Genomic DNA, 26,871 nt, shown 5'->3' with positions numbered 1-26,871 from the left:
GTGATAGTAAAGGGATTCAGTGCCCTAGAGGGAGTATTCTGAAGCCAGACCAAAGCCCTTTATCACTGGACTGGGGATGCTGGAGGTGCATCCCCTGTGAGCCCAGGCAGGACCCCCCCTGCAGGGAGGGGCTGGGCTGGATTGGGCACTCAGGACCCCCAACCCGGAGCTGTGGACCCAGGAGCAGGTGCAGATGGGGCTGGGATGGGTTTCCTGTGACGGCCTGACTCGTATTATTTCAAGTAAATACTTAAAACTATTCATACTGAGAACTTGGCAGGGCTGCTGATCTAACTTCATATTGATTTGTATTGGGAGCATTTACACAACCCAGTAAATCAGTGAGAGTCACGTTTAAAGTGACATTTATAGGGGTTTAGATATGTTTATTATGAGGAGCTCGAGGATGGGGATGGTTTCATTAACTCAAATGGAGCAGCATCTGGGGACAAACTAAACCCAGGAATTAGTCATTAATATACGAACATGAATATCGTTTTCAAGTGTCTCTCTGTCACTCAAAGCTGGGTTCACAATGAGGAGCTGGTCCTAGGGGGGCTTGTCCCTCAGTGGGAGGAGCTCGCTCTGCGCAGGGTCAGGGAGATGGCAGGGCATGCACATCCTCAAACAAGGATGAGGACAGGGGCCCTCAGCACCCATGGAGCTTGGTCCTTGCGTCCTCCATCTGCTCCTTCTCAACACGGGCGAGGTCTCAGTATAAAGTCTTCGGCCTCATGAATATGCAAATAAGCTGAGGAGTCCAGGGTGAAATACGGATATTCTGAGCTCTGGGATCACCACAGGACAACCACACCCCCATCCTCCACAGACACCCCAGAGCACAGCCCTCACCATGGACTGGAGCTGTGGAGCCCTCTTCCTGGTGGCAGTGGCTGCAGGTGAGGGGGTCCCTGGGCTCTGGGATGAGGGGGGATCGGGAACCAGTCGGTGGGTATCTCATCCAGTTGTGTCTCTTGTCGCCAGGTTCCCACTCGCAGGTCCAGCTGGTGCAGCCAGGGCTGAGCTGAGGAAGCCTGGGGCTTCAGTGAAGGTCTCCTGCAAGGCTTCTGGATACACCTTCACCAGATACTACATAGACTGGGTGCGACAGGCCCCTGGACAAGGGCTTTGGTGGGTGGGAAGAACTGACCCTGAAGATGGTGAAACAAAGTATGCACAGAAGTTCCAGGGCAGAGTCACCTTGACTGCAGACACGTCCACCAGCACAGCCTACATGGAGCTGAGCAGTCTGAGATCTGAGGACACGGCCGTGTGTTACTGTGCGAGAGACACAGTGTGACCACCCATGTCCTGAGTGTGACAGAAACCCTGAGGGACAGGGAGGCTGGGCTGGGTTGAGGTGATGACAAAGCCATTTAGGTGGCTTCTGCCATAGAAAGTGGGGTTAAGTAGTTTAAACTTGCAAAATAGATACATGTATTCACTAGTTATATGGGAAGATTTCCATAAATGAACCGTCATTTCAGAAAATTTCAGGGACTGAAAAAATGCTCTAGTCAAAAAGCTGATGTAAGCATTCCCAACATGGTAACTGGGTGAACATGAATTTTCAGTGGACTTGGGTCAATTCGTTGTAGTCACTGCGCACTCACATGGTAAGAGTACATCCAAATCCAACAGAAATCTTGAGCATCTTCTATAGTGGCTGCCGTGTGCACTCCCACCACCAGGTGGATGGGATTCCCTGTGGCCCCACATCCTCACCCACAGCTGCTTCTGTCAACATGCTGTGCTTCAGCCACCCTGACATGTGACTCAGAGCATCACTTTGTCGTGTCACTTTATATTTCACTACTTATAAGACCAAACCAATCAGCTATTCATAGTTTAATTAACGAGGTATCTCTTCAGCTTGTTTGACACATTTTGGTTGTATTTTTTTTAAATTAAGTGTTAGTCCTTGTTTATGTGATAACATGATCCCTTTAGGAAACATGCAGTTGGACTCGGAGAAGACGGCGGAGTAGAAGGGCACTCGCAGCCCACCCTCTCCCACACATGCACCGAGACCCACATCCACAGACCCACTCAGCCGACCAGAGCACCTGCGGAACTCCGACAGAACATCGCCCTCTTTAAAAGGTAAAGACGCCAAAAATCTGGTAGGAGAAAAGGAGAAAAGAAAGAACAAAACGCAAAGCAGTGCGGGATGGGTCCCACGGGGAGGGAGCGGCAAAGGAGGACTGGCGCTCGCTCGCTGGGTCTCCCCTCTCCAACTGAGAGGCCAGCGGGACGGAGGGGGAGCCTCTAAGGCTCGGATCTAAATGGAGCAGCCCTTGACTGACAGAACTAAGTTAAACGGGCACAGAGGGTCCCCCCAACACCCAGCCTGAGAAGCGGGCTGGCAGCGGGGGGCAGGGCCAGGCTGCCCAAGCCAGGATAGAGGACGGGGGCGGCTGCACGGAGGCAGCCCTGGGGGAACGCAAGGGGCTGCGCGACGTGGCTGTGGGTGCACAGGGCAGAACAATCTGGGCCCTCCATAATACAGCATGGTTGATGTGCCCTGGGGGGAAGGGTGCACACCCCCATCTCTGAAAACCCGCGGTAACTTTTCGGGGGAAGAGAGGCGGGGCTCAGGCACAGCCACCATATCCTCCGGCGCTTAGCATCCAGGCGGGGGCAGGGGCGAAACCTGCATCCGCACCGAAGGGCTTAGCAGCCTCAAAGGCCAGACTGAGACTGGCCTGCACCCCGGGGCAGATAGGATCCTTCCATCCTGGTCCCTCAGAGAACTTGCTCTGCCAAGACAAACAAGAAGCTGAACTCTGGCCCGGAGCAGAGACAAGGCTGTCCCTCGGTCTTCCCCGAGGCCACCTGCGTAGCGCCGACCAGGGCGGGGCGCCGACCAGGGCGGAGAGCGCAGCCACACAGAGCAGCGGAGCTACCGACAATGCAGGGAGAGGGAGAGCGGCCCCCCGCCTTTCGGGCAGGAACGCAGCCCCTGACCGAGGTGCTGGGAGGGGGCACGACCCGCCCTCCTACCCGGCCAGTCTGCAACATCTGACCGCGGCATCGGGAGGGGCAGTGACCCGTCCGCCCACAGCAGAGGAGAGCTGCACCTGACCCAGTGTTAGGAGGGGGCGCGATCTGCTTGCCGACAGCTACTGGGAGCAGCACAGGAGAGGGATCCTACGGAGGACCTCTGAAAACAGCAAGCTGAGCTTCCAAAACAGGACAAAGACAGAAAGACTTCACACAGACTCCAGAAGAACACCGACAACCCCCTCTTTTTTTCTTTTATCTGTTTTTACCTGTTTTACTTTCTATTACCCTCTTAATTTTTACTTCTTAATTCATTTCTATTTCTCTTGGGTTTTGATGTCCTGTTATTGATTAGACACAGGTTTCAAATACATCTATTCATCACCCCCCCTTTTTTTAAAATGTTTTAAAAGGACGTCTCAACCCGATTGATACTCTGCTTCAACTCGCTCTTCTATTATTCATTACACACTGTTTTCAAACCTTCTTTCTCCCTTCTTTTAAAATTCTTTCTCTCTCTCTCTTATTTTTTCTAAGTCTTATTCCTACATAGGCATTAGATAGATAAACTCCTTGAGGACCAAAATAGACAACTGATACTCCATAAACCACAGTGCCAGAGAGGTTTGTGCAAGATGAAGAAGCAGAGAAACCTTTCCCAATTAAAGCAACAAGAGAAATCCCCTGAAAGAAAGGTCAATGAAATAGATATCGATAGCCTACTAGATCAAGATTTCAAAAAAGGAGTGATCAAGTTGCTGAAGGAATTAAAAGAGATAGTGTTTAGAGACATAAAATATATCAAAAATGAAATTGAAGCTATAAAGAAGAGCCAAGTAGAATGGGTAAACTCATTGACAGAGATGAGGAATGATCTAATAGCTGTACAAAGCCGACTAGATAATGCAGAGGAACGAATTAGTGATCTAGAAGACAGGACAATAGAAAGCATCCAATCAGAAGAACTACAAGATAAGCAAATAAAAAATAATGAAAATAGCATAAGGGACTTATGGGATAATATAAAGCATCCCAATCTTCGCATAATAGGGGTCCCAGAAGGGGAAGAAAGATCAAAGGGGATTGAAAAGGTTTTTGAAGAAATCATGACTGAAAATTTCCCAAACTTAAAGAAGGAATCAGATATCCAAGTACAGGAAACTCAGAGGGTCCCAAACAGGAAGAACCCAAATAGACCCACACCAAGACATATCATAATCAAGATGGCCAGAGTCAAGGATAAAGAAATGATCCTAAAGGCAGCAAGAGAAAAGCAAAGAGTAAGTTACAAGGGAACCCCCATAAGGCTCTCAGCTGATTTCTCTACACAAACACTACAGGCCAGAAGGGAGTGGCAAGATATATTCAAAGCCCTGAGTGAAAAAAAGATGTAGCCTAGGATCCTTTATCCAGCAAGGCTATCCTTTAGGATAGAAGGAGAAATAAAGAGTTTCACAGACAAAAAAAAAAAAGCTGCAGGAGTTTAGCAACACTAAACCCATGCTAAAAGGAGTATTGAAAGGGCTGTTCTAAATAGAAAAGCAGCAGGATGCTACAGAAATGAGAAACTCACAACTGGAAAGGTGATAACTCATGAATTACAAATAAAGTAAACACGAAATTATAAAAGAAGACGTACAAATCACTGAGAGTGGGAGAGGGAGGCAGGGAAATATAGAATATATTTTTTTCTTTCTTTTTAAAATTTTTTTAACAGTAGGATGGGTTTGAGATCATGTTACTATCAGTTTAATAAAAACAGTTATACTAATGGGCTAATAGATTTACAAAAAAGGGTAACCACAAGCCAAAAACTTACACGGGAGTCACAAAAATTACATAAAATCCATGATAATACAAAGGAAAATTACCAAACCACAAAAGGAAGAAGAAAGGAACAAAGAAGATATACCAATTCAACTGAAAAGATAAGTTCAAAATGGCAATAAACACACATCTATCATTAATTACTGTAAATGTTAATGGACTAAATGCTCCAGTCAAAAGACATAGAGGGGCAGACTGGATAATAAAGCAAGAACCTTCAATATGCTGCATACAAGAGACCCACTTTAGGGAGAAGGACACATATAGATTGAGAGTGAAAGGATGGAAAAGGATATTCCATGCAAATGGAAAAGCCAAAAAAGCAGGTGTTGCAGTACTGATTTCAGACAAAATAGACTTTAAAACAAAGGCCATAAAGAAAGATAAAGAAGGACATTTTATAATGATTAAAGGAGTGATACAAGATGAGGATATTACACGCGTTAATATATGTGCACCCAATATAGGAGTACCTAAGTACATACAAGAATTACTAACAGAGATAAAGGGGGATATTGATGGGAATACAATCATAGTTGGAGATTTTAACACTGCATTAACATCACTAGACAGATCTTCCAGACAGAAAATAAACAAGGCAACAGAGAAATTAAATAATACCATAGAAAAACTAGATTTGGTGGATAATTGCAGAGCATTACACCCACAAAAAATAGGATATACATTCTTCTCAAGTGCACATGGAACATTTTCCAGGATCGATCATGTACTTGGGCACATAAGAAACCTCACCAATTTTAAGAAGATAGAAATTATCTCAAGCATCTTTACTGACCACAACGCCATGAAACTGGAAAACAACAACAGAGAAACAAAGGAGAAAAAAAGCAAAGCATGGAGATTAAACAATATGTTATTGAAAAAACAATGGGTCAATGAGGAAATCAAAGCTGGAATTAAAAAATACCTTGAGACAAATGATAATGAAAGCACAACCACTCAAAACCTATGGGACACAGCAAAGGCAGTGCTAAGAGGGAAGTTTATAGCGATATAGGCCTTCCTCAAAAAAGAAGAACAATCTCAAATAAACAATTTAACCCACCAACTGAATGAATTAGAAAAAGAAGAACAAACAGCCCCAAAAAGCAGCAGAAGGAAGGGAATAATAAAGATCAGAGAGGAATTAAATACAATAGAGATTAACAAGACCATAGAAAAAATCAACCAAACCAAAAGCTGGTTTTTTGAAAAAGTAAATAAAATCGACAAACCTCTGGCCAAACTCACAAAGAAGAAAAAAGAGAGAGCACAAATTAGCAAAATAAGAAAGGAAAATGGAGAAATTACAACAAACAAAATAGAAATACAGAATATCATATGAGAATATTATGAAAAACTTTATGGAACCAAACTGGATAACCTAGAGGAGATGGACAAGTTTCTGGAAACATACTGTCCACTGAATGTGACAAGCATATTGAAGGTTCTTGCTTTATTATCCAGTCTGCCCCTGAATCAAGACTGAATCAAGAAGAATCTGAACACTTGAACAATCCGATCACTAGAAAGGAGGTAGAAATAGCAATTAAAAACGTCCCTACTAATAAAAGTCCAGGACTGGACGGCTTCACCGGGGAATTCTACCAAACATACAAGGAAGAACTCATACCAGTCCTTCTCAAACTCTTCCAGATGATTGAAAAGGAGGGAATACTCCCAAACTCATTCTATGAAGCCACCATCACCCTGATACCAAAACCAGGCAAAGACACTACAAAAAAAAGAGAATCATAGGCCAATATCACTGATGAATATAGACGCCAAAATCCTCACCAAAATTTTAGCAAATAGAATCCAACAACACATAAAAAAGATTATACATCATGACCAAGTGGGGTTCATCCCAGGGACACAAGGCTGGTTCAACATACACAAATCAATCAATGTAATACATCACATCAACAAGAGAAAGGACAAAAACCACATGATCATCTCAATCGATGCAGAAAAAGCATTTGATAAAATTCAACACCCATTTATGATAAAAACTCTCACCAAAGTGGGTATAGAGGGAACATATCTCAACATCATAAAAGCTATATATGACAAACCTACAGCCAGCATAGTACTCAACGTTGAAAAACTCAAAAGCTTCCTACTAAAATCTGGGACAAGACAAGGATGCCCACTATCACCACGCCTATTCAACATAGTCTTGGAAGTCCTCAACACAGCAATCAGGCAAGAGAAAGAAATAAAAGGGATCCAAATTGGAAGAGAAGTGGTAAAAGTGTCACTGTATACTGATGACATGTTACTATATGTAGAAAACCCTAAAAGGTCCACACAAAAGCTACTAGAGCTGATTGAGGAATTCAGCAAGGTAGCAGGTTACAAACTTAAGGTTCCAAAATCAGTTGCATTTCTTTACAGTAACGATGAGTCAACAGAAGAAGAAAGTAAAGAAACAATCCCCTTTAAAATAGCACCCAAAATAATAAAATATCTGGGAATAAATCTAACTAAGGAGGTGAAAGAATTATAAACAGAAAATTATAAACCATTGATGAAGGAAATTAAAGAAGACTTTAAAAAATGGAAAGATATTCCATGCTCTTGGATTGGAAGAATTAATATTGTTAAAATGGTCACACTGCCCAAGGCAATCTACAGATAGAATGCAATCCCTATCCAATTACCCAGGACATATTTCACAGAACTAGAACAAACCATAATAAAATTTATATGGAACCATCAAAGACCTAGAATTGCCAAAGCATTCCTGAAGAGAAAGAAAGAGGCTGGAGGAATAACTCTCCCAGACTTCAGACAATACTATAGAGCTACGGTAATCAAAACAGCATGGTATTGGTACAAAAACAGACATAGGGTCCAATGGAACAGAATAGAGAGCCCAGAAATGAACCCACAAGCTTTTCATCAACTAATCTTCAACAAAGGAGGCAAGAATATACAATGGAATAAAGACAGTCTCTTCAGCAAATGGTGTTGGGAAAACTGGACAGCAGCATGTAAAACAATGAAGCTAGAACACTCCCTTATACCATATACAAAAATCAACTCAAAATGGATCAAAGACTTAAACATAAGACAAGATACAATAAACCTCCTAGAGGAAAACATAGGCAAAACATTATCTGACATACATTTCAAAATTTTCTACTAGAAGAAATAAAACAAGAATAAACAAATGGGACCTAATGAAACTTACAAGCTTCTGCACAGCAAAGGAAACCAGAAGTAAAACAAGAAGGCAACCTACGGAATGGGAGAAAATTTTTGCAAATGAAACTGACAAAGGCTTGATCTCCCGAATATATAAGCAGCTCATACGACTCAATAAAAAAAAATAAACAACCCAAATCAAAAATGGGCAGAAGACCTAAACAAGCAATTCTCCAAGGAAGACATACAAATGATCAAAAGGCACGTGAAAAAATGTTCAATATCACCAATTATCAGAGAAATGCAAATCAAAACTACAATGAGGTATCATCTCACACCAGTCAGAATAGTCATCAGTCAAAAATCCACAACTGACAAAGGCTGGAGAGGCTGTGGAGAAAGGGGAACCCTCCTACACTGCTGGTGGGAATGCAGTTTGGTGCAGCCACTATGGAGGACAGTGTGGAGATTCCTCAAAAGACTAGGAATAGACTTACCATATGACCCAGGAATCCCACTCCTGGGCTTGTATCCAGAAGGAACCCTACTTCAGGATGACACCTGCACCCCAATGTTCATAGCAGCACTATTTACAATAGCCAAAACATGGAAACAGCCTAAATGTCCATCAACAGGTGACTGGATAAAGAAGAGGTGGTATATTTATACAATGGAATACTACTCAGCCACAAAAACCGACAACATAATGCCATTTGCAGCAACATGGATGCTCCTGGAGAATGTCATTCTAAGTGAAGTAAGCCAGAAAGAGAAAGAAAAATACCACGTGAGATCACTCATATGTGGAATCTAAAAAACAAACACAAAAACAAACAAACAACAAACAAAAACAAAGTGTAAATACAGGACAGAAATAGACTCATAGACAGAGAATACAGACTTGTGGTTACCAGGGGGGATGGAGAGTGGGAAGGGATAGACTGGGATTTCAAAATTGTAGAGTAGATAAACAAGATTACACTGTATAGCATAGGGAAATACACACAAAATGTTATGGTAACTCACACAGAAAAAAATGTGACAATGAGTGTGTATATGTCCATGAATGACTGAAAAATTGTGCTGAACACTGGAATTTGACACAACATTGTAAAATGATTATAAATCAATAAAAAATGTTAAAAAAAAAAAAAAGAAAGAAAAGAAAGAACATGCAGTTAGAAAGCACATTATCCAAGTCTATTCTGGTCTATTCATTCACTTAATTTTTTTCTCAGAAAAGAGGCTTTAATTTTGATACAGTAAAATTTGTCACACTGTTCATTCATGGACCATGTTTTATGAAAAACATCAAAAATTGGCTGTGAATTTCAATATCATGTGGAATTTCTAAATGTCCCAAAGCTCAGGCCACAATCGAGGGGTCAGAACTAAATCTCCACCTCCTGGTCAGCAGACAGTCAGCTAAGATTTATTGAATATTTCTTTGTTGAGTTGTCCCTCTTTTAAAAGTGTTTTCACTAATTGAATCATATAGTACTCTCAGTAATGATCAATGTCTCTACATCGCATAATTTGGATTAAGATAAAATGATAAAATATTAATTTTGATGCACAAACATCTGCAGGGTTTAGCCACTGGGAATTCTTTCAGGTTGGCCCCTGCATCACTTTGAAAATGGCCAATCCTTTGGATAGTTGAATACTTTATTACTCTCTGGAAATACAAGAATCTACAGTCTCATCTCTTACTTTCTATTGTCACTCTCTGTCTCTTCTCCCCAGGAGTGGACAATTCATGGATGGACCAGAGCTCCCTTTTGAGAATGATACTAGGAACCAAGATTCTGAGCACTGAGACATGGGTGTGAGTGCTTCTAGGAGCACACAGCTAACAGACATCAAGAATAGGTGTGTGTACGAACCCCTGGGAACACACACACCTACATCTATTTCTGGAGCTAAACGTTACCTGTGGAAAGGTCAACATGAGAATGCACAGCTGTCTCCTGTCCTGACTCAACACCACACAGACCACATTAGCCTTAGCTCCTTGCTCGCCTGGAACCACCATCCCCAACCTTGATGAACCTGGCTCCCCCCATATCCCATGTGAGGACTTTATTGATTTCTTCCCTGTGGACAGTGGTGTCAGACTGTGAACCTCTATCCCAGCTGGAAACAGATAACTCAGCTAGAACACAGTGTTTATGTGCAGTTTACCGGCTCTAGTCTTACAGACCCCACTCATGTCCAAAGTAACGTGGGTCAGGATATTTTAGCCCCACCTTCCTTGGAGGAGTCATTTCACAGGTGTGCAGTTGAATTAGATAATTCTACACAGTCTGCACTAAATCCTGGAATCCTGGATCATAAAGAAAATTCTGTGAGAAAATAAAAGAAACAAAACAAACCATCAAAAACACTCCACAACTGCACATTTGGGTTACATTTGTGCCCTTTAGCTCCATATGTGTTGAAACATCACAGTGTCCTGCATAAATCATCGGAATCTCATAAAGGGTATTCTCACTGCCTACTGAATACCTGCATTTCACCTGCTTTAACCTCTCCTCACATACCTTACATCGTATGGTTCTGCGTTCTACAGAACAAACAAAAAATAAAATCACACAGTATGAACCATTTTTAGACTGATTTCTTTCACTCTGTAGGCATTAAATCTTTTGTGGACATTTCCTAGTTTGGCAGTTCATTTTATAAGTTGCTGAATAGAATTTGACTGCAGAGGTGACCCATAGGTTGTTTGTTCATTCCCTGAGGAAGGACATTGTGTTCCTCCATTTCTGTCATTTCCGAATGCAGCTATGTAATCATTCATGTGCACTTTGTTGTGTGGACATGTCTCAAGGCTAGTTACATAATTACCTAGGAGTGTGGTTGCTGGGTCACAGAGTAAAACTGCATTTAGGTTTGCAGGAAGTTGCCCAGAGTAGCGACTGGGAAGGGGGCACCAGCTGACCCAGTGACCTGTCTGGGGTGCAGCCCCGTGCACAAGAAGAGGCCCACAGGGCTGGATCCCAGGGCTGGATCCCAGGGCTGGCCCTCAGCCCTAACTCTGCTTGCAGCCAAAACCACAGATAGCATCCAGACACCTGAGCACAACTGGAACAGACCCTCCAGACATCATCCTGGCACCTTTGGGGGCACTTCTGGGTAGGAAAGCCCTTATTCTCCAGATGCTCTCACATCACAGGGTCCTAAGAATCGAGTGCCTGATGTTGTATCAAGCTGCCAGGGGCTGTGGAAATTTCTTCTGTCACAATCAACACCTGGAACAGAATGATGCACCTTCCACGGAAACCCACTTCTCCACCTCATACCCGAGGGGAAGGTGACAGTCTGGTTAAATGACTGGACAGGGCCACATGCAGGTGGTGCTGCTGGGAAACAGCCCCAGAAGGTCCACGTCCAGAGCCCAAGGTGCTTCCTCTTCACTCTTCAGGGAGGACCTGGGAGCTCAAGGACGCTCATCTGGATCCTACGCAGAAGGGAAACGTGCAGAGACCACCTCCCCTGGTTATGCTTTAGAAACACCAGGTTGCTCACAGCGATGAGATACTCGGGAGTCAGGTGTGACAGTAGAGACCAGAGGTGATGGTGGCCTGGATGCGTTTGCATCCACACCAGGGCGTGAGGTTAGGGTGGTTCAGTCCACCCCCCAGCCAGCAGCCTAGTGAGCCTGGGGTCTGCGGTCATTACCAGGACCTCTCATGACACCTCAGCTCACCTGTGAGAACTGGGTGATTCTGTGACCACTAGACAGACTCCCAGAAGAGTCTCCTGAGCTCAAACCTGTTGATGAACATGAAGTCTACATGACTTTGTGGCGAACAGTTTATAGACAGGTGAGCATGCTCGCATCAAACATTGACCCTGGGACGTCAGGTGTGTTTCACAGCCTGCTGATCCCCCATTGTCCATGCAGGGTTCATAACAGAGGTAAAGTTAGGCGGAGAATGAGGCAGGAAGGGCACTTGGGAGGCTGAGTGCAAGTCTGTACATTTGACAGTAGGGAGTGGAACGGGGCTGGGATGGGAGTGGCCAAGGGGCTTGAAGCCTGTGTGCTTAGGGTTGGTATCACTGCTCCTAGACCATCTAGTAGGAATCCAGTTCCAGACGTGCTGAATCAGTGGTGAACCTGGGGGATTAAAAGCAGAAGTGAGGTCCAGGCTGAATATAGAGCCAGGGAACAGGCAGAAATTGATCAGAGCTTCTCATTTTTAGATGCACTTGTGTCTTAGGGAGGAGTTGGTTTTGAACCCAGCGTGTCTGTCCCCTTCCCTAAATAATGAGCATGCGCCGTCTGAGTGAGGCATCCGTCCCCCACCTCCCCACCTCTGTCTGCAGAGGCGGGGTCCTTGGGGAAAGCCCTGAAGCTCTGGCTTGTCAGCACCTGCTTCCCCCTCTGCCTGCTGCCTGTTGTTTCTGACTGTGCTCCGATGAGGGTCTCCCTCTCAAGGTTCTGCATCTTGTCTCATTTTGTGTATAACCCCCCCTCTCTGGACTTCCATCATTCTGAATTTGGACACTATCACCTTATTTTCTTTATGAAAATCACCCAATTCTATAAAGAAATGTCTAATAGGATAATTTATTCAAATCAATGTCTTCCCCATCATCAATGCAAACGCTATCCAGGATTCTGACATTAATTTTGTCAAAACCGTGTAAAACTCAGTGCAGCGCAGCCCTTCTGAAGGTGGTGCTGAGAAGTCAGGATGAAGCCTTGGATTCTGAACCCACATCCTGAGTGTTCCTGGGCTCCTGACAGAACTTCCATGGGGCTGAGGGCTCAGTGCCAGTTTCATCACCCACCTTCCCCCTAGTCGTGCTTTCCTACTTCTGACAACTAAGACCCTCACCTGTATGGCTGAGTCTAGACCAGAATCCTTCAGGTGCTGCAGGTCTCTGGTCAGAGGACAGCACAGCTGGGTGGGGAGTGGTTCTGGTGCAAGAAGCAGTTTGAAATGATGAGCCTGAATCCGGGTGGGAATGACCCTCAGTCTTCACACCTGGCAGTTCACACTCTGAAGTTTAACACCTGGGATTTTGCAGTTCATCCAAGAGTTCCAATTGGACTTCTCCCAGCTCTCATGCCACCGGGAGATGTCAAACTCAGGTAGGGTGAGGCTTGGTCACATTTCTCACGTCACATAAACTTTCTATCCCACTATGTGTAGATTTCAACATGCAACACTGAGGTGAGTTTTATAGCATATTCTGTAGTTTGTAACTTGCAAAAAAATAAAATTACAAAGTATATAACAAGTATTCATTACAGCCCAATCACTAGTAAAGACATTTTCTTGAATGTTATTATTGATAGAAATGCATTGAAATGCAGAGAATGTTGAAAACAATCCTCATGAATTCTGCTTACAGATTACTGGCCAACACAGTAACTGTCAAAATCATCAAGATCTCATCCCCGAAGCGGGTTGGGAAACCTGATGAGTCTTGTCCAAAACTCTTTTGATGCTGACTCAGCATCAGTTATGTCCAAGAGGAGGAGTAAAGGTGAAAATGCTGGACAAACTCTCACCTAACATGTGTCCCTGCACAGACCACAATGTGCTACCCGTATGGGGGCTGCGTACATCACCAACGTGGGAGGAACTCTGGCAGCGACATCACAGAATCCGTGTGCACACGTAATAAAAATACAGATTCTAAGAGTTTACCCTGAAAACTCACACAATTAACATGATATTTCCAAATGTTACCAACACCGGCAAACCACACTCACAGCTGCTCAGGGGCCTGGCCCTCTCTGAGGCCAACAAGGCCCCGACTTGCTATATAGTGAGATGACATGCAAATAGGGCCTCCCTCTGAGGATAAAACCACCTGGCCCTGGCCCTGCAGCACTGGGAGAGGAGCCCCAGCCCGGGATTCCCAGCTGCTCCCGTTCTCTGATCAGGACTGAGCACAGACAATACACCATGGAGCTGGGGCTGAGCTGGGTGGTCCTGGCTGCTCTTCTACAAGGTAATTCATGGAGAACAAGAGCTACTGAGGATGTGGGTGGTCGTGAGTGAGGAATCAGAAGTCATGTGACAGTCTCCTGACCAGGATGTCTTTGTGTTTGCAGGTGTCCAGGCTGAGGTGCAGCTGGTGGAATCTGGGGGAGGCTTGGTGCAGCCTGGGGGGTCTCTGAGACTCTCCTGTGCAGCCTCTGGATTCACCTTCAGTAGCTATGCCATGAGCTGGGTCCGCCAGGCTCCAGGGAAGGGGCTCGAGTGGGTCTCAGCTATTAATAGTGGTGGTGGTAGCACATACTATGCAGACTCCGTGAAGGGCCGATTCACCATCTCCAGAGACAACGCCAAGAACACGGTGTATCTGCAATTGAACAGCCTGAAAACTGAGGACATGGCCATGTATTACTGTGCAAAAGACACAGTGAGGGAAAGTCATTGTGAGCCCAGACAAAAACCTCACTCCCTGGGGCACCCACAGCCCCCAGGGGGTGCTCACGACCCACCAAGGGCAGGGCTGAGCCCCACAGCAGGTGCAGAGGTGTGGGAGGAGTTTGTAGTGAGAATCCTTGGTTTCCTTTTCCCGCCCATCAACTCTAATACAGACCCTCTGCTTGTTTTTCAATTTTCATTGTTGAGGTATGTGTTGCTTTCTGACAATAATATTTGTAATAAGGATGTAGTTTTACAACTGAAATAAAGCTCCAAACAATGTTAAACTTTAGTATAATTTTAAAGGTGACTCAGAAAGTTTCAAACCTGATGAGTACCCTGAGAAGGCACAGGCACTGGGAAAACACGTGCAAACAGTTGCTCACCTTTGTCTCTGCTCCCGGGGCAGGAGGCTGCACACCCTCCATCTTTCTGTCAAAGGGCACGCAGGGTTTGCTGTGAGCAGAATGCATGTCACAGACGCCAGTTCCAGACTGCCCAGGACTGCGTGTGCAGGGATCCTCATTGCTCACGGAGTCTGCGGTCTACAGATCACATCTGGGCAAAATTTATTTCCAGCACAAAGCGAAAAATGTTGCATTTTCTGAACTCCTGGACATTTACAACGCGGGCAGCACTTTGAATCCCCAACACACTAACATTCCCACCTGAGGTCGGTCAGGGTGATGCTCTGCCCTCTTGTTTCAACTCCCATCACGTAAATGAGTCTCCTTCCAGGTCCAGTTAGTACCATGTTTTTGACACTTTGTGGTATATGTAGGAATTTTTCCTGTTTCAAATGGCCCGTGTGTAATCCTGAAGTGCAGTCCAGTGTCCCTGAGCACAAAGTGCTGTGAGCTGACTTAAGGAGAGAGTATCTGTGGCAGACAAGCTCCATTCAGGCATGAACTATACTGATGGGGGCTGTGAGTATGATAATACTGTTTAAAAAATAAACATCATTTTTCTAAATGTAATACAAATCTCACTTTGGGTATTTGTGTCAGCCTTGGAAACTTCGCACAATTCCAAACACAGACGGTAAAATGAAGTCTTATGGCCAAGAAGATGGTGATGTTGACCGGGGGGAAAACCACTGTGAGGAGACTTCAAGGTCAAGAGGATTCTGGCTACATTCTCTCCAGAGGATTCTTGATGAAGGAGGCCAGGGTGGTCAGATGTTCCCTAGGAGATGGTGGATTAGGTGAATTAGATCAAATATTGAGAGCGATCAGATTTCCAGGGTGAGGATTCTCACTAACCAACTCAGCAGGTTTCTTGGTAAAACTGGGACATGCAACGATGGACACAGAATCCCACAGGCCCAGACCTCGTGGAGAAAAGCATCTCAAGCTGCCTGACTGATGAATGAACAGAGGGTCAATGTCGCCTTCACAGTCAGGGTTCTTATCTTCACTGACATGATTCTCTGTGAGCAGAAGGCTTAATCCAAAGGGACACGTACTCCTTCTGGTCAATCCACCTCTGGATGGCTTGTCTCAGCTCTGAGCACCTCCTGGGTCTGAGGAACATTGACCTTTGTGGATGGTGCTGTGAAGTGATATTGTCTTTCTGTTTCCAGTCCCCAGGTGTCCTGTCCCAGGTGCTGGAGAAAGAGCTGGGCAGGAACATTGAAGACCCTCCACCTCACCTACTCTGTTTCAGGGCCCCGCCACCTCCATCAAACACAGTGGTTACTGGTGGCTCTGGGTCTGTCTCACCCCAGTGAAAGGACTGTGTGACTCGGGTGCTTTGGGTTTGGGGGTAGCACAGTGTGAACCCTATGTCTCCAAAAAGGCCCCTCTATATCCAGAGACACATTGCGGAATTGTTCTCCCTGCAGCGCAGCTCTGGGGTCTCTGAGGACACAGCCATGTGTCATTGTCCCAGGAGGCAGAGTGAGGGAGGGGAAGTCAGGGTGACCCAGACACAACCATCCCTGCAGGGAGGGCTCAGGCCACCAGGGAGCACCCAGGGTCATGAGGAAACCAGAGGACCCGTTTCAGAGCAGGTGCAGAAGCAGCCATGTACGGGTTTCCTCCCAGACACTGTGGATCCTCCACTGGTTCACCGTCTCCCCTGGAAGCCCACCCATAATGGTTCCAGGGAAGCTTCCTGTTTCAGAACTTGGGCCTTTTTCATGGAGTCAGAATTGTCTGTCTTTCTTTTCCTCATTTATCTTAGGAACAGACACAGAAGAAACATTTCTTCATGGGACTTTCATTTGAAATTTAGTCACTACCCACTCTTTTAGTTGTCGGGTTACAGATACTTAATGACAGAAATGAAACTTCTACGGAACCTCGAGTCTGCCCTCCACCCTCAATGTATTTCCAGGCATTTCATCCTCAACAGGGTCCCCAGTCCTGTTTCCTGCAGTGCCTTTCCCTACAATAGCATGAGGAAAGTTGTATATTAGGAAATTGATGTCTGTGTGGCACTGGAGTCATTCTGTTCCCCAGAGGACATTTAGAAATGTGTGGAGCCAGGCTGGGCTGTCACATGTGGGCTGTGCTACAGGAACCTAGTTACCCAGTGGGCAGAGTCCATCACTGTGGCCGTGTATCCCACACTGCACACAGCAGCTCCCACAACAGGAAACTAGCCTCAGATGTCAGTAATGTGGAAAAACTCTGACAGAAAGCTTTGTATCTCATCAACTTCATAAATATGTAGACATGCAGAAGGTAAATTTCTATATGTGCATCAACATCAATGAATGAAAAGATGAACAAACACCAAACCTGAGTCTTCAGTTCACTCACAGGCACCTTACAGCCTATTCACAACTGTGTGCTGGTTGTGGGCCGGAGGGTCCTGAGCACAGGCCTGCAAGCGAAGGGGACAGTGGAACAGAGAGCCATCACTGGGGAGGGGCCGTGTCTCTGCTTAACCTGAGTCCCCAGAAGACAAGACAGGGCCAAGGCTGGATCTGGTTTATCTATTTACAAAATCCTAGCTAGTTAAATATTTCACATTTTCACTTTGCATTAAAATTAATTTCAGTATTAACTGATATTTAACATGTTTGATTTATATCTAGAATAATTTTGACTGTAATTTTTTAATTCATGTTAATATATCAAAACATGCCATTTGTATAACAGACACATAGTAACAGAAACAGCCAGACCTTCACCAGCATCCACACACCCTCCCCCAGGGGTTCACAGCTACTCTGCCCCTCCCCTCACCTCCTGCAGGTTAGCCATGGCTCCCTGCTGTCTCCTACACAGGGATGCTGCTAGGAATGTCTGTGAAGGTATGACCACATGTGCATCCCAGTGACCTTCTCAGAAAATAACAAAATAAAAAGTAAATAAAGTAAAATAAAAAGTGTTATGGGAAGTAAAGGTTTTTGATGTAAAACTCACTGCCCATTATCTCAATAGCAAAGCTGGGTTTATTTGGGAACAACAGAGAATTACGGTTTGGGGTCTGACGTCCTGGTGAGCCACATGCAAGTCCCCAGTGAAAACAGAGACATGACTCTTCTACAGAATGAAATGGGAGGCGAGAGGGCTCCTGTGAACAGGAGTCCATGGGTTTTCATTGGCTGAGTCCTTACCAGGAAAGAAGAGGAGGCCTTGCTTCTCCCTGTTGGGCTCAGACATGAAGTTCCCAGGTTCCAAGGTGGAAGCTGCAGTCCTCCTGCCTGAGAGCCACTGTGAAAAGGCTGCTTAGAGGGGCTTCTCGTAGGTGATCAGGACTCAGGAGGTGGTCACTCGGTGTGACGCAGTCACGAGGGACTTCATTGCGGACGGAGGGGAGAAGCGTAGATGTGCTGAGGTTGAGACAACATAGCACAGCTCTGTGAGGAGCAGGGAACAAAAGGGCATCTTAGGAGGGGAGGCAGCTGACTGAGAAATGTTGGCTGTGATGTGTGGACCTGAACAAAGGGGCAGAGGCCGTGCGGACCCCATGGCAGTGGGAATCTCCCTGTGCCACAGCATCCGGCTCACGGCTATGAAACCCTAGAGGTCTGCGGTGGTCCTTGTGAATTTGGTCAACACCCCAAGACCTCCCCTTGCTTTTATACAAAAAGGAGAAAGGGGTCTGCTAATCAGGTTGCCCACAGAAGGATAGGCTCTTAATATGCCCCTTTAAGGACTTGAATCTGTGTCTTCTGTTTCTTCCCTTAAAATGGAGTCGGGATTGCCAGTGTTGAGAAAACTTCATCTAGGTTTCCATGAGAAAGAACTCTGGAGTCTGTCTCTACAATAATCAGCTAGACTCCATCCCAAAAAAGCACTCACATTTCACACTAAATTTTGGGCTTTAGTAAACTCAGAAAACCATGATGCCTTTCTGGATGTAAGTAGTGCCTTGTTATGACATCCGATGCCCTAGACATCAAATATGATTCTGGGAAACTGCAATTTTTCTTTAGCCAACTTTAGTTCCTTAGAGGGTAAAAGTTTGTAACAAGTGAAGGCTGTCTTCCTGCAAGAATGTTCAAGAAGACACTCAGGGCCATGTTGGAGTAGAACAGGATGCTCGTAGCTCACCCTCTCCAAATACACCACAACTCACATCCACAGACCCACCCAGCCAATCAGCACACCTGCTGAACAACAAAAGAAAATCGCACTCCTCAAAAGACAAAGACACCAGGAATCTGGTGGGAGAAAAGGAAAAAGGAAAGAAGAAAAAGCAAAATAGTTCAGGACCAGTCCCACCAGGAAGGACTGGCAAAGGAGGAATAGTGTTCATTAGCTGAATCTCCCCCTCCTCAACAGAGAGCACAGCGGGATGGAGGGGGAGCCTCTGAAGCTCTGATCTGTACGGAGCACCCCTTGACCAACAGAACCAAGTTCAATGGGCACAAAGGGTCCTCGTGACACCCAACCAGTATACTAGCTGGCGGTGGAGGAAAGGGCAGGTTGCCCGAGCCGGGTAGAGGACTGGGACGGCTGTACTGAGGTACTGAGGCAGCCACGGGGGACTGCAGTGTACTGGACATTGTGGCTGGGAGGGGATACAGAGCAGGACAACCTGACTTCCCCATAAATTATGGGGAAAAAAAAGCAAAGCAGCACTGCTGGTGTGCCCTGGGTGAAGGGCGCCGTATCCTTTGCCTCCTCAACCCACAGCACCATTACTGGTGCTTCTCGGGAGAAGAGAGGTGGGGCACAGCCACAGCCGTCATGTCCTCCTGTGCATAGCACCTGGGCAGGGATGGAACCAAGACCTGAATCTGCACCTGGGGGCTCTACAACCTCCTAAGAAGGACTGAGACTAATTCACAGCCCAAGGCACAGAAGATATTTCTGCCCTGGTACCTCAGAGAACTAACACCACCAAGGCAAACAAGGAGCTGAGTTGGGAATGGAGCAGGGGCGGGGCTGTTCTGCATCTTCCTGGAGCCCACCTACGGAGCGCAGACCTGACATGGAGCGCACAGGTGCACAGAGCAGAGGAGCTACAGGGCCAGCAGAGGGCCCGTGGCCACCCACCTTCCTGGCAGGAGTGCAGCATCTGACTTTGGTGCTGGGAGGGGACGCGATCCACCCGCCTACCTCACCCGAGCACAGCATCTGACTGCGGCATCGGAAGGGGGAGTGGCCTGCCCGCCCACCATGTATGAGCGCAGTAACTGACCCAGTGTTGGGAGGCAGCCCGATCTGCTTGCCGACAGGCACTGGGAGCGGCGCAGATGAGGGAGCCAGTGGAAGGCCTCTGGAAACAACAAGCAGACTTCGAGAAACACAGCAAGGACAGAAACACTTCCTGATAAAGTCATTAAGAGTGCACAGAATCTATGAGAACACAACCACTTTTTAAAATTTTTAATCTGTTCTAATTTCTATTACCTTTTTAAGCTTCACATTTTAAACACCTGTATATGTCTACAGTTATAATCCCTTTAAAATTTTTCTTTTAAAATCATTTTACTATTATTATTTTTAAAAACGCACCTAATTACATTTTTATTTCTATTGGTTTTTATCTCCTATTATTGATAATGCACAGGTTTCAAATATTGTTTATTGAATTTTTCTCCTTCTTTTAAGATTTTTAAAAGACATATTAACTGGAATGCTAGTATGCTGCAAATTGTTCTTCTATTATTAACTATACAGTGTTTACAAATCACTTTTCTCCCTTCTTTTAAATTCTCTCTTGTAAAATCTTTTTTAATTTTTTAACATTTTTTATTGATTTATAATCATTTTACAATGTTGTGTCAAATTCCAGGGTAGAGAACAATTTTTCAGGTAGAAATGAACATACATATATTCATTGTCACATTTTTTTCTCTGTGAGCTGCCCTAAGATCTTGTGTATATTTCCCTGTGCTACACAGTATAACCAAACAACCCAATCCAAAAATGAGCAAAATGGGGGCTGCTTTATAACACGTTGTAGACACAGAATGTGAGGTGAAGGCACGAGGGACAGACTAAGGAAATAACAGAGCACGTGCTTTTGAACACGGTTCACTACTGTTGTAACAAAAATGCCAACACAGTGTCAGGAAATAGCTATTTTTTCAGTCTGACTTCCAGGAAAGAGCACAGCCTTGTTTAACAAGCAGCTCAGAGTCAGAGCAGAGATGCAGAGCAGGTGAGCAGGGAGCAGAGGGGACCGGGGGGGCTGGGGGGCACGAGAGTAGGAAGGAAAGTAGGTCCTGCTCTGCTTATGGTCACTCCCCTGCCCTCCGACTCTCCTTGGACTGAACTCCCTGCTCTGGGAGGAGAGCAGCTGTGGTCAGTGAGCAGAAGGGGGGTCCACCCTGGATATAAACCAGCACCGCCTCCCGAGCCCAGAGACAGGGCCTGACCTGACCTTCCATGGTCGTGTGGAAACACGACCACACGTGCATGTGAACCACACCCAGGGCTCAGGGCCATCACAGCACCTCTGCCACCCAGGGCCGGGGTCTCTCTTCACTGACGTCATCCTCTGAGGGCCAAAGGCTTAGCTGACAAGAACATAAACCCCCCTCTCCACCACACACAGTGCCTCCTGGTGGGTCTGGTTCCATCCTCCCCCAGGGAAAGCCCAGCAGAACCTGGGGTGCTTGGGTCTGGGAGCTGGACTGCATACACCCTGCCTCTCCAAAAATTCCCCCCCATCTCCAGAGACACATTCAAGGCCATGTGTCCCTGCAGCTCAGCTCTGGGGTCCCTGAGGACACAGCCGTATGCTTTTGTCACTGGAAGGAGAGCAAGTGAGGGGACATCAGGGTGACCCAGACACAAAGGTCCCTGCAGGGAGGGCTCAGGCCACCAGGGGGCACCCAGGGTCATGAGGAAACCACAGGAACAGTTTCAGAGCAGGTGCAGAAGCAGCCATGGACGGGTTTCCTCCCAGAGATGGAGCATTCTCCACTGGTTCACCGTCTCCCCTGGAAGCCAATCCATAATGTTTCCAGGGAAACTTTCTGATCTGAGCTCGGGCCTTTTTCATGGAGTCAGGCTTGTCTGTCTTTTATTCCTCATCTAACTTAGGAACAGACTCACAGAAATATTTCTTCATGGGACTTTACTTGATATTTATGCACTAACTACAGTTTCTAGTCATCAACTTTACAGATACTTAATGACACAAATGATTCTTCTGGGCATCCTTGAGTTTACCTTCCACCCTTCATGTATTTCCAGGCATTTCATCCTCGAGAGTGTCCCCAGTCCTGTTTCCTGCAGTGCCTTTCCCTAGAATAGAATGAGGAATGTTGTATATTTGGAGACTGATGTCTGTGTGACACTGGAGTCATTCTGTCCCCCAGAGGACATGTGGAAATGTCTGGAGACAGGTTGGGCTGTCACATGTGGGGTGGGCTGCAGGTACCCAGTTCCCTAGTGGGCAGAGTCCCTCAAAGCTGCTCAACACTCCACAATGCACACGGCCTCTCCCACAGCAAGAAACAGCCTCAAATGTCAATAATGTTGTAAAGCTGTGATAGAATGCTGTACATCCAGGCAAATTCATATCAGTGTTGACACGCAGAAGATGAATTTGCTGTATGTAAGTTATTCTCACTAAATGAAAAAGACAGACCAACAGACACCAGACTTAGACCTTCGGTTCACTCAGAGTCCCCATTACACACTAGTCACACAAGTCTCTAGGTCTGTGGGCAGAAGGGCCCGGAGCATGGACCTATAAGTGGACGGGGCAACAGAGCAGGGACCCAGGACTGGGGAGGGGGCCCACGCCTCTGCTTCAATGAGTCCCCCGAAACAAGACAGGGCCCAGGCTGGACTTCATTGTTTCAATATTTACAACTTCCTACCTATAATTGTATCAGTCTTAATATTTGCAGAATTTTCTTTTGAACAATAATTTATTCTAATATTAACAGATTTTCCACATATGGAACATGTCACAAATTATTATTTATTTTACATCTATAATAACATTGCTTGTAATTGTAAAACAATATCAATATACACAAGACACAAACGATTATATCCCTGCCCCACTGTGACCCACTCTCACAGAAATCACTAGACCTTCCCCAGCACCCACATCCCCTCCCCCTCAGGAGCTCACAGCACCCCTTCACCTCCCCTCACCCCCTGCAGGCTGGTGAGGGCCACCTTCTCTCCTCTGAGCATGGATGTGACCAGGAACGTCTGGGCAGTTGGGAGCTCACGTCTATCCCAGGGACCTCCTCGGTAACTTACAAGGAAATCGAAAGGAAATAAGGGAGATAAAAGTCAACATTCTCATGGGAAGTTAGCCTTTTTTGATGTAACACAATTAGACGAGCAGTTGTTTCAATAACAAAAGTGGGCTTACTTTGGACCAGTAAACAGCTTCAGTATGGCGTCTGCAACCCTGATGAGCCACATGCAGGTCTTCAGTAAAAGGAGACGCCTCCTTCATCAAGGGGGGAAGGGGGCTGAGGGAGCCCGAGGGAACCAGAGCCCGTGCATTTCTCTTGGCTGAGTCCTGCCCAGGAAAGACGGGGAAGCCTTGCTTCCCCCAGCTGGGCTCTGGGCTCTTTGATGGCCTCAGAGCCCAGCAAAGGGCATGAGAGCTCCCCTCTGTTCACCCAATTTTACTGAACTGAGGTTTTCCATTTAATTAATTTCTTTAGGTACTTTGATGTCTACTATCAAGTTCTAGAATTATTCTCTCTGTGGAGACACAGTAATTCTAGAATAATATTTCACTAAGGAGCCTCATCCTAGTAAATGGATAGAGCTGGAGTAACTGAAGTGCGAAAGGTGTGCATCCCTCAAAGGGCCTAAATACAGGGGGCAGGCTCAGGGCACAGGCCTGAGAGGCCCGTCACAGGTCCCCACTGTGGGAGTGGCTTCAGGGCCCTGAGCCTGGGCTGCTCTCAGTCATTCAGCTGAGCAGGGAGAGTGCGGCTCCATGACCTTCAGGACTGGAGGAGACTCACCTCCCATCTGGAGAGACCTTTGTTGAGAGAAGGGACTGGGGAGACTTCACATGTTCGCTCAGAGCCACTGGGAACCAGGAGGATGTCGGGAGGATTGCTCAGAGGGTTGGAGGTGCCGGAAGAGCAAGCATTTGTAACAGTCTCTTTCCCAATGTCCTGGATCTAACAGAACAAAAGCAGAAACTAGGAGGGTCTGGGTTTCTGCAGGCGTTTTACTTGCCGGAACTCAAGTTTAAGAATTTCAACATTCCTCCCTCAGGTGACTCTCCTGTAGTGCGAGAGAGACGGTCTGTCAGCTTAAGGAAATCTGGGGAGGACATGGTTGCCCATTCCACCCTGTTCCTCTGTGAATAGAATGGAAATGTCCTGAGTCAAACTATTAACGAACACAGAGTAAAGTGTTGCCTGCGTTGAATAAACATATGAAGCAATACTATGATTTTCTTTCAAAATTACCTGAAGTTAATTGTAATAAACATGAACAGATTCACCTGATTTTCATGGGAAAGCTGGACTTTTATTCCAAATAACAGTTTTGGAAAATTCTCAGGAAATGCCCAGTAAGTTTGCCAAGTTACGACTAGAGATTTTTATATAATAAGTGAGTGGACGCTTCTCCTCGTCGCAATTCTAAACACCTTTCAGGATTCTACCAGTAAGCAGTTTACACGCAACGCCAGGCCTGACCTTCAGCAATAACTGCAGGAACTGGACGATGTAAGTCAGAGAAGCCGGGCCGATGAGTCTGAGGGGCCCCATTAAATTCCTCAGTGAGGAACGTTGGTCGGTTTGGACAATCGTTGACTACAGTTCAGCTTTAGTCCAGGAAAATAAGAAACGAGGGGGTGGCCCTCTGGGTCCTCATAAGGATGAAGATTAAGATAACAAGACCTGACAAGTTGGAGGAATGAATATGGGGAGAATTTCAGAGGAAGCGGGAAGTTGGCTGAGACACTGACTGTGGAAGACCTGAGGGAACAGAGGAGGTGCAGGAGTAAGAGGAGAGGGAGGAATTGGTGCTGGAGGGAAGCCTGAGACACACAGGCCAGGGAAGGGGAGCCCGAGGCTTCAGAGGCCCAGTTTTCTTCCCTTAGTCCCTGTTTGCCTCAGTTAATCGTATGACCATAGTTTACAACAGAAGATGTAAGGCTCCCAGGCATAATTCAAAGGTGCATAATAATGAGGGAAGTCGGCATTCCATGCAGACTTGGAGATTTTATGTATTTGTCTGACTTGATTTCAAGAAAAGCAAGTTTGAGGTCTCCAGCAGCTATTCATAACGGCCGATGAGACATACGTTTAATGGAAGCATGATTGCCTCTAGCCAAGTCTGTCCATTTCACTAGAAATTTGCATAAGGCAGCTCCCTGTTTTTGACACACAAACTCAGCTGGGGTTCCTGTAGCAGAGGTGACCTCAAAACAGTTAGATCACTGGGACCCCTTTTCTCAAAAGGTTTTCTGGAGAGAAAAGGAATCTTTTCAAAGCAGCCTAAAGGGTCAAACTGCTCAAATAGCACAAATAGCCAGCAAGCCCAACACCAGTCAGGTCTAAGGGATCAGTCTGGTTCTGAAGGAGCCAGGCTGAAGGATGCTCAGCACAGGCCCAGTAGATCAGCCCCTATTCCCAAGGAGTGGGAGGAAGACCGGCCACTTACAGCTGGAACAACCTGATTTTAAACACAGTCTGAATGCCAATTAAGTACTTGCTTACAGTACAAGGTCTTACCTACGAAGGACACACCTTACAATAGTTCTCAGACAAAGCCTGCAGAGCTTCCTACTGCACAGATGTGGAAGCTGGGACCCAGGAGAATGATTTAGACTCAAACTCCAGGGTCTGGGAGAAACACAGGGCGCAGCCATGGGCCCAGTGTGGGTCCCACACCTGTTTGCTCAGCAGACCCACACTCATATGGGGTCTTGTCTGATACCATAAGGGCCCTGAAAATGTTGACCTGAAACAAAGAGATGGCCAGTTATTTCTCCAGGAAGAAGAAATGTTTTCATCTGGGGTCAACAACGATTTACGTTCAGTGCCTGGAATCACAGTGAGCCACCTGCAGCTCCTAGCATACACGGGGATAAGAACTATTTTGCAGATGGGAATGGATGTTGGAGGAGGGGCTGTAGTGAACAAGGCACACAGGGCTTCTCACTGGCTGAGCTGTGACCACCACTCACTGCCTGAGTCCTTGCTAGGAGGGAAGAGGGCATCTTTCTTCTTCACACAGCTGGACTCTGCTATCCTGTAGGACATGAGAGCCCACAGTGCTGTCACCAAACTCTATTTAACTGAGGTTTCTGTATCTTCATTATTATTGTTATTATTCCCAGTTTGTGAGATTGGGTCAGTTTTTTTGCAGAAGCCAGGGTGCCCCAGTCAGGCAATGCTGGTTTAATGGGTTAATTTTCATGGTCAAATAAAAGTGAATCATGTGGATGGCAAAAACAAATTCACATATAGAGACACTCATTGGAAGGAAACTTCACACCAGATCTGAATTATGCAGGTTATTATATTTAAGCTTGGAGATTGAGCAGAGATCAGACTGTGGCTAAACCCAGAACCCAGAGAGCAATTATGTTGTTCCCAGCATGTTCAGATGTTCTGAACTAGGAGCTACATTCAGGTGAGACTGTTTTATCCAGACCCCTCCCCATGACTGAAGAATAATGCATAAAGGATGTGATAATTTTCTAACATAAAGAGGTACAGGAATAAAGCAAAATTCTGCTGATAGGACTGAAAAATTGGAGCCCCCACCGTGGAAAACTGCCACTTTTTTACAATGTTTAGGAACAACTCACCATAAAACCAGCCATTTCAATAGTAGGTGTATCTGTAGGTGAATTTAAAGCTCACGTTCAATGAAAACACTGTGTGCAGGTGCTCGTGGGGCCTTTACACATGCTGTAAAGTGGAAACAAGGACTAAACCCAGAGCTCAGTGCAGGGCCGTGTGCTGATGGCGTCTGAGGTACTGTTAAGTCCAGCATTGCAGCCCCTGTCGTGGGATCCAAGAAAAGTTGAGTCGCTCATTCATTACTGGAAAATACGGGTCCTCCATTTTCCCTCCTATACCAGCAGTTTCCTGTCAGAGGATTATGTTTAGTGTGTGTCAAAGACAATATCATGG

General features: G+C 45.9%; 2 gene segments (V, D, J or C); both read left to right on the top strand.

Moving 5' to 3' along the window:
* The first annotated feature begins 853 nt into the window (after positions 1-853).
* Positions 854-1,339, top strand: LOC102516270. The segment is given in 2 exon segments: positions 854-899; positions 985-1,339. Coding segments are annotated over 2 exon segments (362 nt in total).
* Positions 1,340-13,796: 12,457 nt separating this feature from the next.
* Positions 13,797-26,577, top strand: LOC102511367. The segment is given in 3 exon segments: positions 13,797-13,953; positions 14,057-14,367; positions 26,567-26,577. Coding segments are annotated over 3 exon segments (360 nt in total).
* The last annotated feature ends 294 nt before the right edge of the window (positions 26,578-26,871 follow it).

The sequence above is a fragment of the Camelus ferus genome, chromosome 6 (genome assembly GCF_009834535.1).
Source record: "Camelus ferus isolate YT-003-E chromosome 6, BCGSAC_Cfer_1.0, whole genome shotgun sequence".
Taxonomy (NCBI): Eukaryota; Metazoa; Chordata; class Mammalia; order Artiodactyla; family Camelidae; genus Camelus; species Camelus ferus.
This window is presented reverse-complemented; position numbering and strand designations above follow the sequence as displayed.